The sequence below is a fragment of the Aspergillus alliaceus genome, assembly GCF_009176365.1.
Source record: "Aspergillus alliaceus strain CBS 536.65 unplaced genomic scaffold BDW43scaffold_22, whole genome shotgun sequence".
NCBI lineage: Eukaryota > Fungi > Ascomycota > Eurotiomycetes > Eurotiales > Aspergillaceae > Aspergillus > Aspergillus alliaceus.
This window is the reverse complement of record NW_022474705.1, coordinates 157,075-173,698: the sequence shown is the minus strand read 5'-3', so window position 1 is coordinate 173,698 and position 16,624 is coordinate 157,075. Positions and strand designations below refer to the sequence as shown.

Here is a 16,624-nt window from a genome sequence, read left to right as displayed (position 1 = left end):
TATCTCTTTGGGAACAGTTCCCTCTACGACTCCTACCCCCTGTAGCTTACTACATAATCGAACCACGCTTTTGTAATGTACATCTCTTCTCGAACTCCGAAAATCACTCTTTATCTCTCTCTCTCTCTCGGGGGTATTTTTGTTTCTTTTCACTTCCTTGTCCACCCCCTCCACCAGAGAGTCATTTCAACAGGGTTTGACAAGGCAATGAACTCAATCCTTAGCTAGCCTGAAAGAAAGTGGAAAGCTCTCAAGCCCATGGATGAAGTTACCTACTCCAGGAGCATATAACTACTGCATCGAATAGTCAAACCTTCTGTAAGGATCTACTATTCAACGAGCGGAATCATTCGGTTCGTTAAGCCCTAGGTAGATAGATAATGCAATGGTCGCAAGAACGTGATATACGTTCTAGTACCTATTGACCTGCACCGGCCTAATCACGTAAAATCAATACGATAGGCTATTCTCTACAGTACCTGAACCCAAGAACAATGGAATTCGCCGCCTAGCATTGTGAAACTTCAATGTATAAAATGTCTGAATCGGGAGGCGCAGCCATAGTCCTAACATCACCCTATGATCTCATTGCGAATTTGCAACACCAGACATCAAACCTAGACTAAATTACGCGGTCAGTCAACCTGTACTCCGTGGTTCGTAAACTCATGAATAATGATACAAAATAATCATTATCATCTCAACCTTCAAAAAATCACCGACAAACCTTCCGATTCTCCGGTCCTGTTGCCTCCTCACTAGAAAAGCTAGAACGCCCCTGCCCATCCACATCCACAAACGTAACCCCCCATTGCACGGGCATCTGCTCCGCCGCCGACATCCCCTCCCCATCAACAAACTCACCCCCATCAATCCTCAAGGCAGGATGGCAAGCCGCCGCAATCGCCAAACTACAGCTCCCCGCAACCAGTATCCCAGACTCCAACCGCTTGAAACCAAACCCAACAAGCCAAGCTACCATCACCACTCCAACGGCAATGGAACCCACGATAGCCGGGAGCGAGTACCCGCACGTGATAACGTCGCGCTTCGGATCGCGCTGTAGCGTGTCAGTGTAGGATTCGATTCCCACGAGGAATATGCTCTGGGAAATGAGCCAGTGGAGAATGGCAGAGAAGGCCATGGAAGGAAGAGCGAAGCGGTAGGGGAGGGAGACGAAGTAGCTGCTGCGTTGGGCGGATTCCGGATGGCCGGAGACGCGTAGGCCCTTGCGGCGGTTGGCGTATCGGCTCCATTCCGATGCAAGGGCCGTGGCGGTGAAGATGGGGTTGAAGGTAAAGTAGATCAGGGAGAAGATTAGTTGGCGAAGAGGGTGTTCGCGATTAGGGTTGTGATCCCATCTGAGCCTTATTAGGGTTTGGGAGTTGATGGCGCTGAAGCCCATGGTCCAGACGCGGCTTTTGTCGGAGATGGTGGTTAGGCTGTAGATGAGTAGGGAGATACAGGCTGCGATGGCGATTGTGTAGCTGGGTTTTATTTGTTAGTTGTGTTATTCTAGAAGCTGAAGGGAACATGATAGAGGGGCGAGAGGAGCTCACGCGACGATGCCGAGGTTGAAGCACTGGCGGGAAACTGCTGCGCGCCGTCGTTTTGGTGTGTCGTTGAAAGACGATGGTTTGTATCCAAGTCGATAGTGGAGTTTCTCTACCGCTTCTTTGGTTAAGAGACATTGGCCCCGTGTAGACTCATCGGGCCTTTGGATGAAGGAGGCAACTGCGTCTCCTGTCGTCAAGATGGACTTTTCTGTCGCGCTGATAGCGCTGTATCCGATGGTGATTGCCTTACACAGGATGGATAAAACCACAGCGATAGCCAGCGGGAGGCTGCATTCCAACTTGCAGCGTTGCAGTGGCTGCTCCACGGGGCAGTACTCAACGTGATAGCCATATACAGCTCAGGAACCATTGGCAGCTTGAGGGGGTTGAACAAATCCACTTGTGCGGTTCGCTTTGACGATACCGTAAAAGATATTATCCATTGGCATAAAGGAGGCCTGGGATTGGACGAGTTGGCATGGAAAGGCCGAATTAGTGTCATTTGTTACAAGGACTAAGCTCCCATAATTAGCCTGGTAGTTCCGTTGCATATGCGTCTATGTATTGGAAGCGTATTTAGGAGCTGGAGGGCTCCATTCATCGCTTCGGCATGCAACCGGGGTAACACCTCATTTGTAGTTCTAGTCAATTTTCCGTTACCGTCATAGATAATATATTGTAAATTCACTTTGTAGAAGCCAGCCTGACCTGCAAAAACCTGATAGGAATTTACCGAAGTAATGGAGGATATTGTCGAGTTGTACCTGGGATCTACTATAAATTAGTACTGTCAGACTCGATAAGCAGCGAAACTGGAGAAGCATCACATCAGATGGAGTGGAAGAGATGAGAGAACTAGGCACAACCACAAAAAAGGCTCGTTTTTCAACACCTCCCGCTTGTTCCGGATGCTAGGAATGTCTATGTCGAGCCATTTGTCCTTTTGATGAGCACGGTCAATGGCGTTCCTGGTCGGCGCACATAGACATTGCCGTAATGAGCACTCAGTAAATCGAGCTGTATGTGAATAATGGAGGAGAGTTTGGCCCACCATGCAGTAGTTGCTTGAGACTAAAAGAGAGGTACTGAGGATATTGATAGCTAGACATAGGCCCGTACCCATATGCAGCACTTTCTCGCAACTTCCCTCGTGCAGAGTCCCACGACCCCTTCTAACCTATGGAGTACAACAGCCCATATAACGAAACCGAGGTTAAATGCTAGAACGATTACACTGAAAATTGAAGCTAGTGTAAGAGTGAATCTCTATCTAGTATACGACTTAGTTAGATGCGTTTAGATTGATTTGCGAACCTTCACGGGGAATTGAGACTCGCTTCTTCCTCACTCGGAACGAGTGTTCCTGGCTGTCGAACGTACCGATAATTCTGCGAGATTCGGTTTCTAGCTCCATGCTGTCACGTAGATTCCAGGCACAGCTACATGGTCGCTGAAGTATAAATAAAACGATCCAGGAACACAGGCCGGGTGAATTATAGGTCTGTGGTCCACATCGGTGTCTGACGGCGTTTAAAATTAATTGATTGGCGACAATCAGGTCTACTAATTGAATCCCATGGCCAATGGCATATATCTCATAGGGCACACTCCATTGAAAGGCTACTAGAGCAGCCAATAAAAGCGGATCGAGAGCCTGATCGTCCGTATAACCAGGATCCAAATCCTCTTTAACCAGATAGTTAAATGAGTCCTGGCTCTCGGTCAGACAGTTTACAACATGCTATGGCAATACCTGTTTAGTCTGGTAAGCAAAAATAGTCGAATATATTTCTAGAGCCAGGAGTAAGGGCAATTGCGTACATGCCATAAATATTCTAACGTCCTAGTGTAGTGGGGATAGACTCTACAAGCCCTATTGGCCAGCCTTGGCGCCGCAAGATGTTCATATTTGACGTTGAGAGTACAGGTGACAGTTGTCAGCATATGCCACATATGTCCTAATCTAAGAATGGCATGTTTAGGGAATGAATAAACCAGTGGTGAACTATCTAATTTACAGGGCGTTGCGAATTACAAGGCTATAAAAAACAAACTCCTGTGGAAGGTACATTAGTATACCCTGGCATCATCTAAGCGCTGAGGCGTCGCGATTCATTATAGTTAGGCAATAGATGCGGGTGAAACGTAGCAGCATGATTTACAGTGTATGAAAAGATGACAGCGAAAAATCCCATTGTCTTGGTAGGGGTGGAATAAGTATATTGTACATTTATACAGTATGGTTCCTGTTGGCCACTGCTACCGCCGACATATCACTACTACGCAGCGTAGGCTCAAAAAAGAAGCATAAGTGGCTTGTCTATGTAGCTTGACCTTTGACACTAATAGTGAGTCTCCCTCAACATACGCCTTGAGTAGGCTAAGACTTCGACCGTTCCCAAACAAGAAGGCCTCAGATGCCTTGTACAAGTGTTGCATGTCCCCCCAGACCCCACCCAGTGGCTATTTTTGTACTGGAGAGATACATATACATAAATCAAATGGTCATTTAGATTCAATTAATCTAGCTAGCCAAATCAAGCTTTATTGACATTATACGTCTGATCTGTTGGCCGTGCAAAACGTACAGTTTTCAACGAACCAGTTGGCAGAGGGTTCAATAATTCCGCCTGGTGCTGCCCCTCCCAAGATAGTGCCCAATAGATATCTACGGGCGGTCTTAACAAACCCCCTACCAACACTCCATCGATGTATCATGATCTATACGCTTTATTATCAATCAACATACCCGGCAACTGGAAGAGAAGAAGAAGAAGAAGAAGAAGAAGAATGAATGTCTATCCTTTTATAATATTCCCAATACTAGTTATCTCTGCCTACCAGCATATAATCAATTTCCAACTGACCTGAATCTATCCGCTCTCATCAAAATTCAACAGGCGCAAGAATCAACATCGATCATTAACCCTAATTCAAAAGATACAGCCATGGCCATGGGATGACATTGAAACCAGTAAACTTCATCATGAAGACTCTGCATCGTCTCTCAGCCCAGTCTTAAGAATCCAGCGGGACCCTGCAGATCCCCATTTACTACATCCAGTAATTTAGCCAAGACCCGAATTCGTTTAACTCGTTCCAGGCAGGCCATTTCGCTAGGTTCGCCCGCACCGAGAGCTTAATTAACATCACTGTCTGATGGACAAGGTGTACACTAAGGGTCTAACACTGATACTAATTTGTTCTCATGTGGATCCATGATTGACAGTTAGCTCCAAGGCAGCGATCTAACGGGCCTATTAGAAGATCGGTTGAAGAATACGGGGTTCGGCGAGGCTTAGAACGAGGGAAAATGCGAGGTGCGAATACGAGGTCCACCTATCAAGGATGATCTGGTTTGGTGTAATTTGATTGGTAGGCTGGTTGCTGGGACTTGGATGTATTTTGGAAGTATGTCTTGTGGGCTATAGGATTTGGGAGATATAAAGGGTTTCATAAGTTGCGAGGGTCGCGAGCTCTTCAGATAATATCAGCTATATAAAGGATATATCAACGTGGTTATATAACTGTTATTCGTCGATATTGAGTCCTCAGGCCTAAAATCAAAAAAATGGGCAAATCAATCTACTTCTACGACCCTTCACTCGCCGCTTCGATCCTTTTTACCGTCCTATATGTCCTCCCATTCGCCTACCACCTATACATGTCCACCATCGCTCCCTACACGGGAAAATACCACCGAATAGGATACTTCATCCCTATGGTGGTCGGCGCTGCAACAGAAGTAGGCGCATACGCCGTCAGGGCCGCGAGCGTCAAAAAGCAAGACGATGTTGGATTATACGCCACCTCCTCGTCTTTAATCGTGATAGCTCCAGTGCTCGTTTGCGCGAGTCTCTATATTTTGATTGGAAGATTGATCCAATCGGGCGGCCGGACTCCCAACCCTGATAGCGAGACGAAAGAACCGTTGCTGCTGTTCGGGAAGTTCTCTCCGTCTTGGATTCCGCGCATCTTTGTCACATCGGATGTCATCAGTTTCCTGACGCAGGCGGCTGGAAGCGGGATCGCTTCATCGAATAATTGGCAAGGTTCCCAGAAAGACGCTGGCGTTGGGATCCTCATTGCAGGACTGGTATTGCAGCTCGTGACTTTTGCCTTTTTCCTTGTTGTTGTGATCTGGTTTGATTTGCGGTCTCCGGCTTCGTCGCGTGGGGGGGATGTTGAATCTGGGGTAAGACTCGTTTTGAATGGGATTTATGTAGCTGGATTCTTCATCACGGTAGGCATCAAGTCCTTTGTTATTGGACACTTGTGGTTATTGGAGACGCTAACGGGAAACTGGATTTCAGGTCCGATTGATCTATCGAGTGATCGAATTCTCCATGGGTATGGATACTTATACCTGGACCCATGAATGGCCGCTGTATGTCCTTGAGGCGGTACCGATGTTCATTGCAATGATGGTTCTAGGGTGGTACCATCCTGCTAGATGGCTCCCGCAAGGACTTGGTGAGAGGCTAAAGTAGCTTCTGGGTTTTGTGGAATATAGAGGGCGGTAATGCTAGACTCGGCAGATTTAAAGGTGTTGTTTCTTAATTTCGATCTTTGCGAGCCCGTCTTTGTTTCTGAATTACTTTTACCCTCTGCCCTGCTCGCTTGATGCTGTCCTATATAGTTCTCAATAACATGAACATTTCGATCAATCAAGCCTCCCTACTCTGTGATACCTATAACTCATAGAGCTAGACCGGCTCAAGGATTGCCTGACCGGAGTTTGGGCCTTCAAGCGTAGCTTGATCTAAAGTTATAAAGTTCGCCTGCCACTCTACCAACCCACGTACCGAGGGGGGTAAGCACTGGTAAATATGAGCTCCCCACTGAAGAATCGGCAGTTCATCCCGGGGAAAGACTACTGCCCTTGGTCCCTTAAATATTTGAAACACTGGCCGAAACAGTACCGTTATCACGATGTAGTGGAGAAACAGGGCACGTGAGACATAGTTTGTCGGCTCGAGGAATTCCATAAACTCGCGATTTCCCATTCCTTCCCAGTGGTTATAGAATCCAGTGAAAGCAATGAAGGCTTCACGCGCCGAACTTTTGAATGCGTTGTACGTATTCAACAGGGCACCGTAGGCGTTGCAATGACTGTCGCTCACAAGCAGTGGCTCGATCCTTTTCAGTGTCTCGATAGATGTGTCCAGAAAATCTGTATCAGCACAGTGAGTGAGAGGGATGCGCAACACAATGTCCCTATAAATGACATCTGGTTTGAGTAGTTTGAACATTTCACTACCGTCGTATTTGTTCAAGATCCGCCGGGTTATTATACTACAGCCTCTGACCATAACGGCGAAGTCGACCAGACCATCTTCCATATAATTTGCCTGAAACGTAAGCGCATAGGCCGTTGCTAGCATCAACTCAAGCTCGGTTCTACTGCACTGATCACCTTTGATCAACGCATCGCCTAACATTCTAAGGGCCTGGCCTCGGTGCGTGACGGCGAGAGTCGTATATCTACTGCCGTCTGGTGTAACCAAGGAAAGGTGGGTGGCTCCGAGACAAAGTATTGCATGCATCAAATGTGGGCACTGTATTCAAAGGATTAGTTTAGATACACTTCGCTGACATAGGAAGCTAACCTCATGCGCACTCGCTGGGAGACACGTCTTCCATAGATCTTCGCTTCCAAACGGGAGATGCGGATATGCGACTATCAAAAAGTGTTGAAGGAACCGCAAGTCATCCGCAGCGAAGGCGTGGTGCGATACATTCTGCTGCGAACTTAATGTCACTGCTGACTCTAATGCTGGTGGCGTTGTAGAACTGCGTGCCGAAGAGCCATGTCTGTTTCCTACTATTCGACTGCGATGACTGCCATGTGAGCTGGAATGGCCACGACGATGCAGCATTTGTTCTTCTGAAGGATATATGCACAGAGTGTTTCGGCTGATGCAATTGGCGCACGGGTTTGGCCGCGTTTCCTGACACTATTGTGGCAGTCAGTCTGCAGTACTCAGAAATTCTATTTCAGTTGGCTATAATCATTACTTTAACTCTTCGAGCCTTGCAGCTGAAGCAGCCATAACGCGACTTTGTATGAGGTCGTTTTGTCCGGTGTGGCTCTCTCCGGATGCTGGGAATGAATCGTGGTATGAAAAGTGGGCTGTACGATGTCATGGTCCTATGAGAATGTGTCAGTCGTAAAGACGACTTTAACCTGCCACTAATTGACTGCCCAGGCAATTCTGTTTCCACGCTGTCGTTGTCTTGTGCATTTTAACGAAGACTTTGGTGTAATTGAAGATAGATGACGATGAGTAGGCAGCCGGGTTAATGAATTTTGTCGATACGAAGCTGCAGCCAATCAGAGACTTTGCTATATATAACTTTGGCCCAATATCATCAATCTTATGACCGTTTAAGGATTTAAGAAAGAATGCTTATTAATTAACTATCCTGGTGATTGGCTTCAAACAAACAGGGTCCATAGAACTGCATCCTACTTGCCCGATCCTTTGGACTCGGGGCGATCGTGCGAGACTAAGTATTATGTTATGCCTGGTGGATGTTCGATATCTTCAACACCTCTCTAAATTAACTCTCGTCGGCAGTCGGTCAGCTACTCAACTAGCGAGCAAATAGATTGAGAAAGTTTAAATGATAGTTATGGTCGTGGTAACTTTTGTAGAAGTATAGCAAAAACTCACATTCTATATGCGGCATAATTTCGATCATGTGATACTATTGAGCCCTGTGTCCGTCCTCCTTTCTGCCTCAGGCGTGAAATATCAAACTTTATTAACGGATATCAACACAAACATCCACACCATTCAGAATACGGATGAGAACACTTCCAACTCCCAACATGAAGCTTTAAAGAAGATATGTTTCTTATCTCGGCCCTTGTAGCTCAGTGGTAGAGCGCTTCACTCGTAGCCTGAGTCATCAATTGACCCGAAATCATTGGTACTCTCCGATAAAGCGATATGAAGAGGTCCGCGGTTCAATCCCGCGTGGGGGCAAGTTTTTTGTGGTACTTCTCAGCATCAACGCCCGTGGAGTTCTCGGCCTAGGAGGTGTGTGTATATAAGCCATACCGGAGCTTGTCCAGGGATGTTTCAGGCACCGTCGCGCTGCTTGGTGCGCCTAATCAAATAGCCTTATTTTCCGCGTTGTACCATATTATTCAGAGCCTGAATGAACCTTTTTAGATAGGTGTATGAGATTCCTTTTTTCTATATGAGAATGGCAAGCAAGCATCAGTCTCTGTTCCAGCATGCTAGTACTATTTTGCGAATACCAACCTATTTCACCCTTGTGGCTGAAAGATACTCGTGCCAGGGATCAGCGTTTCATTTCTTTAGTATAGGAAGTGCTATAATATCCCGCATCATACCAACTCAAGGCACTTCTAACAGGATTGCCAAATCCTACTCGGTTGGGTGAGAGTGAGGTGTAGGGCTAATAGGGCTTTTGTCAAACAGGTGACCTGATCGAGCGTATATGTACATACTTCCACAGAAAGTCCACCACCTAGACTGCCCCGTACCTTGATTCCATCTCGCTCTTATGGTTAGTTCTGAGTCTGCAGCTCATTTAGTAAATGATATAAATTGTCCCTTATGCATGACTAAGGAGATTCCAGCAAAGAGGTGAGGTGTATGCAGGGGCTTAGGGCATTCACATCTTGTTACATAATGACTACGGGGAAGATGGGAAGGGGCAAGTCGGAGACCCTGTGTACGGATCGAATAGGATTGACTCTTTGGTATTGCTCGCTCCTCAGGACTCAATAGCCCAAGTGCCTCGGACACTGCGATGTGGCGACAAGGCAGGAATCTCTTCAGACCCTGTATGGCAGCAACGATTGGAGCAAGATCTGGTCCATGCACCTTCTCACCAAATCTACGCTCTAGTCTTGATTGCAGCCCAGCTTTCCCCAAATTAGAAAGTCCTTTCAAGTCTCGGAACATAAGATCTAAGCATGGTGCATGATCGGGGGTCTGGCCTACTATCCTCAAACACAATCGGTGGATCAGCTTTCATTTAACATACATTCCCACTTTGGTTGCCATTCCATCAGTAGATCCTCCATAAGGCTGATCATCTGCGCAACTAAAGGCCATTGTCGCCCATGTACCGGACTGGATATGTTGTACATAAAGAATGAATAAATCTGCCAAATTGGTTAGAATAGACAGAAGGCAACGAGGGATATGCCGCACACTATACAACCAACCCGCACGCCAGAGATCTGCTGTGTAATTGAAACGATCCTCGAATATTAGCCCAGGAACCCGCAAGAGCCCAGGCTGTGCTAATCTTGGCAGCTCATCTCATTAAGGAAAACTTTCACCAAAGTCAATAATCCAGAGACATGGCCTACCTGCGTATAGAGCAGATCAACGGTGATTATACTCAGATAAACCATCCATGGAAAGCGATGCAAGAAACCCGAGAGTTGATCAGGTACTCAACCTCTTTCCATCCTATTTTTTAGGTTTCGTTTTAATCGTAGTTGGTTCTCTCCGGTTTTCCCATAGCCGAGAGATATGCGTCCAAGTCAGTTTGGTTGAGAAACATGATGCCGATCGTTGTTGGGTTTCGGCATAGTGGGATGTGATCTGGGGTACAGAAATGCGACTGTAGTTGAGAAAGAGTATATATATAAGTAGCAATCCTTCCCCGGGATTTCCAGAATAACATTGATATGGTAGAATAAGCTACTCGCGTTCACATCCTGCATGCATGTCTGTCACAGGGGGTTATAGTGGAGTAGTGGCTAGGGTTTCAACCTCGACAGCCATCGAAATTGGAATGCTCGCGCTCTCTCCAGTTGACGAAGGGATATTAATTCTTTGCACTTAAAAAAGGCAAAGACAAATAAACTTCGTTGAAGAGCGACCCAAGTCAGAACCGGAGACTAAAATCGAATGCAATGTCTTGGCCGAAGGACCAATCAATTGAAGTTCGCCGAGGCAGAAGTGGATTAGACGGAGTTTCCCAAGTGAAGCTGCGGAGACTCTCCGTTCATTTTCTCCCCCGCGATTTGATCGTTTTCTTTTTTCTCCGCAAACTTCGTCCAACTTTCGGCCCCTGTTCCTGCTTTAGTAATTACTATCTTTTATATATATATATATATATATATGTGTGTGTGTGTGTGTATTTATTTATTTATCTTTAATTTGATTATTTGATTATTCGATTATTTGATTATTCATTATTCGATTATTTTAAAGTCTAAAGCGACACCGATGGCCGCGAATCACGAATTCTGACCTTTCTTTTCTCTCTGTTGACCTCTGTCTGGTACCAACTTTCGCATTCGCCCCCGTCTTGGCTTTTTAATCTTTCTGAATGCTCACTCCTCATCTAGAATTATCTCCTCTCCTCTCTCCATCAACCGCAGAACGCCAATGTCTACTTGAAATGGATGCAGCCCAGTCGGGGGATGCGCCGCAAGGCAATACCCAAGACACAACCGATGAACCTCCCAATAGCTCCGCAAAACGGAAATGGAGACGCAACCGCATAGCCTGTGACGCCTGTCACTCGCGGCGGGTGCGATGCGACCGGGCATTCCCCTGTTCTCGCTGCCTCCGGAGTGATATCCATTGCGAATTCACCCGTGAACGCCGGAAACGCGGCCGGATTGCGCGATCCAAACAGTCAGACACCAATGGTGCAACTGAGAAGCTACCAGCCACCCTTACCAATGGCCGTATCCCCGGACCGGAGACTGCTGCAACGCCAGCACCGAATGGCTCCCCATCGTCCAGCTTCCCGCACCGGTCGCCCGCCACGAACGAGATGACCGTATCCGCGCCGAGTGTGGATGAGCGTCGTTCGCAACCCGAGGTACCATTGCCCCCACGAAAGCCAGCGCCAGCGGGTAATGTGACGGAAGAATGGTTGTCGGCAGCACATGTGTCGCCAGGCTCATATGATTTCTTAGGCGGGGGAGGGATGGGGGAGGGCCCCTTTCCGCGAATGTTCGATGTATGGAGTGGTGTGGACATGTCCAATAACAGCGGGCCGACTCCGCAAGGAGCGAAAACGATGGGGGTAGGCCAGACATCGGGGGTGCCTCCGGCCTCGCTGAAATATCCCGTATTGCAGCCACTGATGCCGTTCCTGGACGCGAACCTGCCCCGGAGGCTGGTTTTCGATCTGCTCGAGCTGTACTTCACAAGTGCCTTTTCCACCTATATGCATCCGGTGTGTCATCATATCCACTCTTATATCTTGCGCAAAGCCTCGTTCCTCAGTCGCGATGCGCCTCGCCCCAGCAGCCCGGCACTGTTGGCCAGTATGTTGTGGGTGGCCGCACTAGATGACCGAGCTTTCGCTTTATCCATTTCACCGCAACAGCGGAAAAACATCTGCCAATTCCTCTGTGCACTCACAATCCGCCTACTCCGACCCTTGATTCATGTGCCCTTCAAAGACCAGGGCACATCTGTAAATGAGCCCGTGGGCCAGGAATGCCCTCCGACCACAGTGCACCACCCATTTGAAGGGGGCGGAGACGATCGGGGTCTAGTGGGACCGGCAGGATCCTTAGATGATGTGATTACTTATATCCATGTCGCATCGATCATTTCATCGAGCGAGCAAAAAGCAGCTAGCATGCGATGGTGGCATGCGGCATTTACCCTGGCTCGGGAACTCAAGCTGAACCAGGAGATCGAAGTGCTACCCAGCGGCGACACTCAAACCGACGGCTCCAGCCCATCTTTTGATTATGCCTTACCGGGATGGAATGGTGTGGACACCAGGCCCTATTTTGACTACTCGAATCCTTCGCGACCGAGCTTGAACTGTGTCTGCGATCGTCACGATGCTCAAAATACCATCACGGAAGAGCATCGCGAGGAGCGTCGCCGGGCATGGTGGCTATTGTACATCATGGATCGTCATCTGGCTCTGTGCTACAACCGACCATTGGCGTTGCTGGATGCGGAAAGCGAAGACCTGCTTTTACCATTGGATGAAGGGTCGTGGCAGTCTGGGAACATCCACAGCAATAGCCCTCGACCTGATGGGCCACAGTGCTTACTTTCCGGCGACAAAAGCAAACGCCGCGTATTTCCAAATTTTATCTGCCATGACCATTCTATCTTCGGGTTTTTTCTGCCACTTATGACCATTACCGGAGAGCTGATCGACCTGAATCAGGCGCGGAACCATCCCATTCTCGGAGTTCGACTGAACGGGAAAGATGCATGGGATGTACACGTCAATGAGGTTTTGCGGCAGCTTGAGATCTACAAAGCCAGTCTAACGACTTTCGCCACCACCGCATCGGATCCTGAGGCCCCACTCTCCTACGCATATCCCCCTAAGCCGGACAATACGGTTGATCCCGCCCTCGCCCAAGCGTATTCCTGGCATACCCACACGGTGATCTCTTATGCGTCGTATCTGGTGCACGTTCTGCATATTTTGTTGGTGGGCAAGTGGGACCCTGTCTCTTTGATTGAAGACAAAGACTTCTGGACGTCCTCCCCTGCATTTGCCTCTACCATCTCCCACGCGTTAGATGCAGCCGACTCGGTTAATCAGATCCTCCGATTTGACCCTGATATTAGCTTTATGCCGTATTTCTTTGGCATACAGCTATTACAAGGCAGTTTTCTTTTGCTGTTAATTGTCGAACGTCTACAAAAGGAAGCGGGCGAAGGTATTCTGAACGCGTGTGAAGTGATGATCCGAGCCACTGAATCTTGCGTTGTGACGCTCAACACCGAATATCAACGAAACTTCCGGCAAGTGATGCGTAGTGCCGTTGCTCAGGCGCGCGGGCGCCCTGTCAATCACAGTGAAATCCGACACCGGCGGAAAGCAGTTTTAGCCCTCTACCGATGGACTCGAAAGGGGACTGGACTAGCCCTGTAAGCTAGGGCTCGCATGCATACCGATTTTAATAGGGTTTTCGGTCCTGCAGCGACCCGGCCTATCATTGTGTGAGATCTTAGACCCGAGAGCTCAATCCTGCACTATCCAGGGTGTGAGTGGACCTCCGCTCTGGGATGAACATGCGGCCAGGGCCTGCGTGTCGTCATTCCCCGTATTCTCTAAGGGGTATGGAAGCTAGACACGTCTCTAGCAGGAATTGCGCCCCTCGAGGATGTATATACTTCGCTTCGAAGATGTTGTGGGTACTTTGACAATCTGTACATGTATCTTAGTATGACTCGGTAGATAATGACATTCTGGCTATATTTCTTTCTGGCCATCTTCTATATCTTCGAATCGATATTCCGAAATGGGAATTATATTGTGGATTCCATTGAGTAACTCCCCTGGACGGCTAGAAGAAGGCGGGTATAATGCTTGATGCCAACGGTTAACAGGCCTTCCAAAACACACACTCGCTTAAAAGGGTAAATAGCATTCAGGAATCCCCACCTCTAGATCTTCAGAAGATCAAATCGAGAAACGATCCGTCAAAAGTAACGATGCTCGCTATGAGTGGTGCAAACGCATTAGGCACGGGCATGTGCCAACTAGTTAGAAGTCATAGCTACCTAGGGCAACACCGCACCACATGATGTGACAATGGAAACCATCACGAGCTGTGAGTTTATTCTCCTTTGTCTGACCGAAAGCTCCCTGTCTATAGCTGGAAACCCGTTATTAACGCTAGTAAAGCGGTCTCCATCATTTCGTATATGCACAGGTACTCAAATTCCCCATACAACCAGCACAACACCATAGAATCATAGATCTAGATTAGAAACAAAATCGCACGATAGAAAGGGTAGTAAAATAGTAAAACTCCGTACCCCAGACGCCCAACCCCAAGTTACCCATCATGCAATGCATCCCAACCGCCATTACCCCAGACTGACAACCCTCCGTCCTGTACCCTGTACCCCGTGGCACGGGCCGACACCTCAAACATTGGCGTCGGTTAAAAGCCCCTGTAATCTAGCCGACAGGAACCAACAAATCCTTCCCGGGGCACATAAAATCCGGGGAAACTCAAAAACCCAAATCGCGTCGGTTAAATTGAACTAAGAAAAAGGCATTACCACATGGCCAGCTGATTGTCACAGTTTTCTGTTCGGCGGAAATTAAAACGGCCCCGATGTATGGAGATAGACTTTGAAGCTCCGAGGACGAATCGTTGCATTTTGTATTTTGCCGATGGGACGGCGTATACCATTGCTAGGGGCTATTTATCGATGGAGCTTTACTTGTGACCTCTTATGACTGTGGATGTGGTTCTGGGGATTTGTTTTATAAAAGTCGGGGGCCCGGGGGTGGTGATTTCTTTTTTACTCTCTTTCTATTTTCTTTTCTATTTGTGTTTGATTCACTGTGCTTTAATGGTGCTGGGTATAGCTACGTTGTTGTTGTGTCTATATTCTATACCGCTGCCCAATGCTATTTATTGCTTCACTTCTGGTGGGGATCAATTGACGACTTACGACACACATACCTATATGTTTACGATGAGTCGACCCAAGTATTAAATTACTACGCGGCCGTTCTATCTCCTCTCTCCTCCGGGTTGAAAGCTATACCATACCTACACCTACGCGATCTATATCACAATCTCAACGAGCAGAACCGAAATATTTTAAAGACGAAATGACCTCGACAACACACTCCATCCCTCTCACCATCTTCCCCGAAATGCACCCCTACGAAGATGACACCCCCTTCACGGACTTCAGCGACCTCAATGATGTACTCGCGCATGCAGGCATGCTGCACGAGGTACAGGTGCCCTGGAGTGGGATAGAACCGGGGATGGGAAAGGGTTCGGGTGTTTTCTCACCACCGATGACAAATGAGTTTAGATTTAATTACCCGGTGGATTTGGCTCTAGATCTAGGATTTGGAGATGAGGGGATTAGGTATGTTTATTTTATTTTCCTTGCCTTGTTCCTTTTACCCCTTCATTTTCCTTGTTTTAAGTAGTCTGTGTTCGTATCAATGTCTCTATTTGATCCAGGGTGTCTCTGCAAAACAAAACAAAGAAACTAACAAGTTACAACCAAAAAAACAAAAGCATCCCCCAAATCCCCTCTCCTCAAAACACAACCACAACAACATTGACCGACCTCCTCCGCTCAACCTCCCACCTAGCCACCCAACGCGCCCTCTACATGACAACCACACAACCGCAACCTCTCTCCCCCGAACCCCCCCACAACCCAATCTACGCACCAAGCCCTCCCGACTGCAGCACCCCAACCACAATCACCAGCCAAACGCTCTCCTCCCCCGACGACTGGGCCACCACGCCCCGAACCCCCCTCGGATTAAACAAACGCAAGCTCGAAGTGGACCTGGCCCCGACGCACGCACAATCGCACGCCTCCCCATCCCCGCTCGGCGTTCCACCCGAACTAGAACTAGTAGCCTCCTCTGGCGGCGTAAAACGCCGACGATCCACCGAGCCTGACTCTGACTCTGAGACGAGCCTGAGTCTGACGCCGCTGGAGATGCCGGATGGGAGTACGCGGTTTACGTCGAATTGGTTGCCTGTTGATCCTGAGGGGGGGTTTACAATCGGGATGGGGGAGATGTTTGATCCGTTGGCGGGGGTCGGGAGGGAGGCGTTTGTTTGCGTGGGTGATTGAAAAGGATGTGATGGCGTGGGCGTGGCATGATGATCGGAGATTGATAATGCCAAGTGCCATGCGGTATTTAATTTATTTAGGGTTGGGGGTCGGGTTCATTTTTGCCCGTTTTTGAATGCCTCGGATGTTAGCCGAGACGAGCTAGGGCAAGGCAGGCTCCCAGTGATGAATTCTTGTTGGATTCTAAGCTCTTCTCCTTTTCCCACTTTCCAGTTCGGTACTGGATGGGATGGACAGGCCTATGTCGTCGTGTCTGAAGGGGGGTTTACTATTTGTCGTGCCTTGGAGGCTAAGGTACTACTAGATAGTTGCCGACCGACCGGGGAGAAATTGACCGGCGGTGATCCGAGCTGTGTGTTGCTCGGCGCTATCTCCGGCGCACTGCGTCCAGGTATGGAGCCAGATGTAACGCTTTGGGTGTGTTTGTACTCTGTACACTGATTGAGTTTTATCTCGTGTCTTGGATTTCCGTTGTATATAAATATGGAATGCTATGGGAAT

At 48.1% G+C, this 16,624-nt stretch overlaps 4 protein-coding genes and 1 non-coding gene across 5 annotated transcripts; 4 read left to right on the top strand and 1 right to left on the bottom strand.

Moving 5' to 3' along the window:
- Positions 1-5,009: 5,009 nt before the first annotated feature.
- Positions 5,010-6,098, top strand: BDW43DRAFT_87070 (RTA1 like protein-domain-containing protein). The gene has a single exon (XM_032050623.1). It carries the CDS (start codon positions 5,128-5,130, stop codon positions 5,932-5,934), a length of 807 nt encoding a protein of 268 aa, XP_031900256.1. The 5' UTR covers positions 5,010-5,127; the 3' UTR covers positions 5,935-6,098.
- Positions 6,099-7,833, bottom strand: BDW43DRAFT_87072 (Zn(II)2Cys6 transcription factor). Its single transcript, XM_032050624.1, has 3 exons — positions 7,575-7,833; positions 7,166-7,513; positions 6,099-7,114 (listed from the first exon to the last, which is right to left on the bottom strand). Exons 1-3 carry the CDS (start codon positions 7,701-7,703, stop codon positions 6,263-6,265), a joined length of 1,329 nt encoding a protein of 442 aa, XP_031900255.1. The 5' UTR covers positions 7,704-7,833; the 3' UTR covers positions 6,099-6,262.
- A 592-nt stretch (positions 7,834-8,425) lies between these two features.
- Positions 8,426-8,548, top strand: BDW43DRAFT_t114. The gene has a single exon. It is a non-coding gene; the product is annotated as a tRNA-Thr (tRNA).
- A 2,407-nt stretch (positions 8,549-10,955) lies between these two features.
- BDW43DRAFT_300288 (C6 transcription factor) lies at positions 10,956-13,424 on the top strand (the record flags this gene model as incomplete). The annotated part of the gene is made up of 1 exon (XM_032044869.1): positions 10,956-13,424. One exon carries the CDS (start codon positions 10,956-10,958, stop codon positions 13,422-13,424), a length of 2,469 nt encoding a protein of 822 aa, XP_031900254.1.
- Positions 13,425-15,445: 2,021 nt separating this feature from the next.
- BDW43DRAFT_87021 (uncharacterized protein) lies at positions 15,446-16,206 on the top strand. Its single transcript, XM_032050622.1, has 2 exons — positions 15,446-15,463; positions 15,550-16,206. Exon 2 carries the CDS (start codon positions 15,647-15,649, stop codon positions 16,121-16,123), a length of 477 nt encoding a protein of 158 aa, XP_031900253.1. The 5' UTR covers positions 15,446-15,463; positions 15,550-15,646; the 3' UTR covers positions 16,124-16,206.
- Positions 16,207-16,624: the final 418 nt, after the last annotated feature.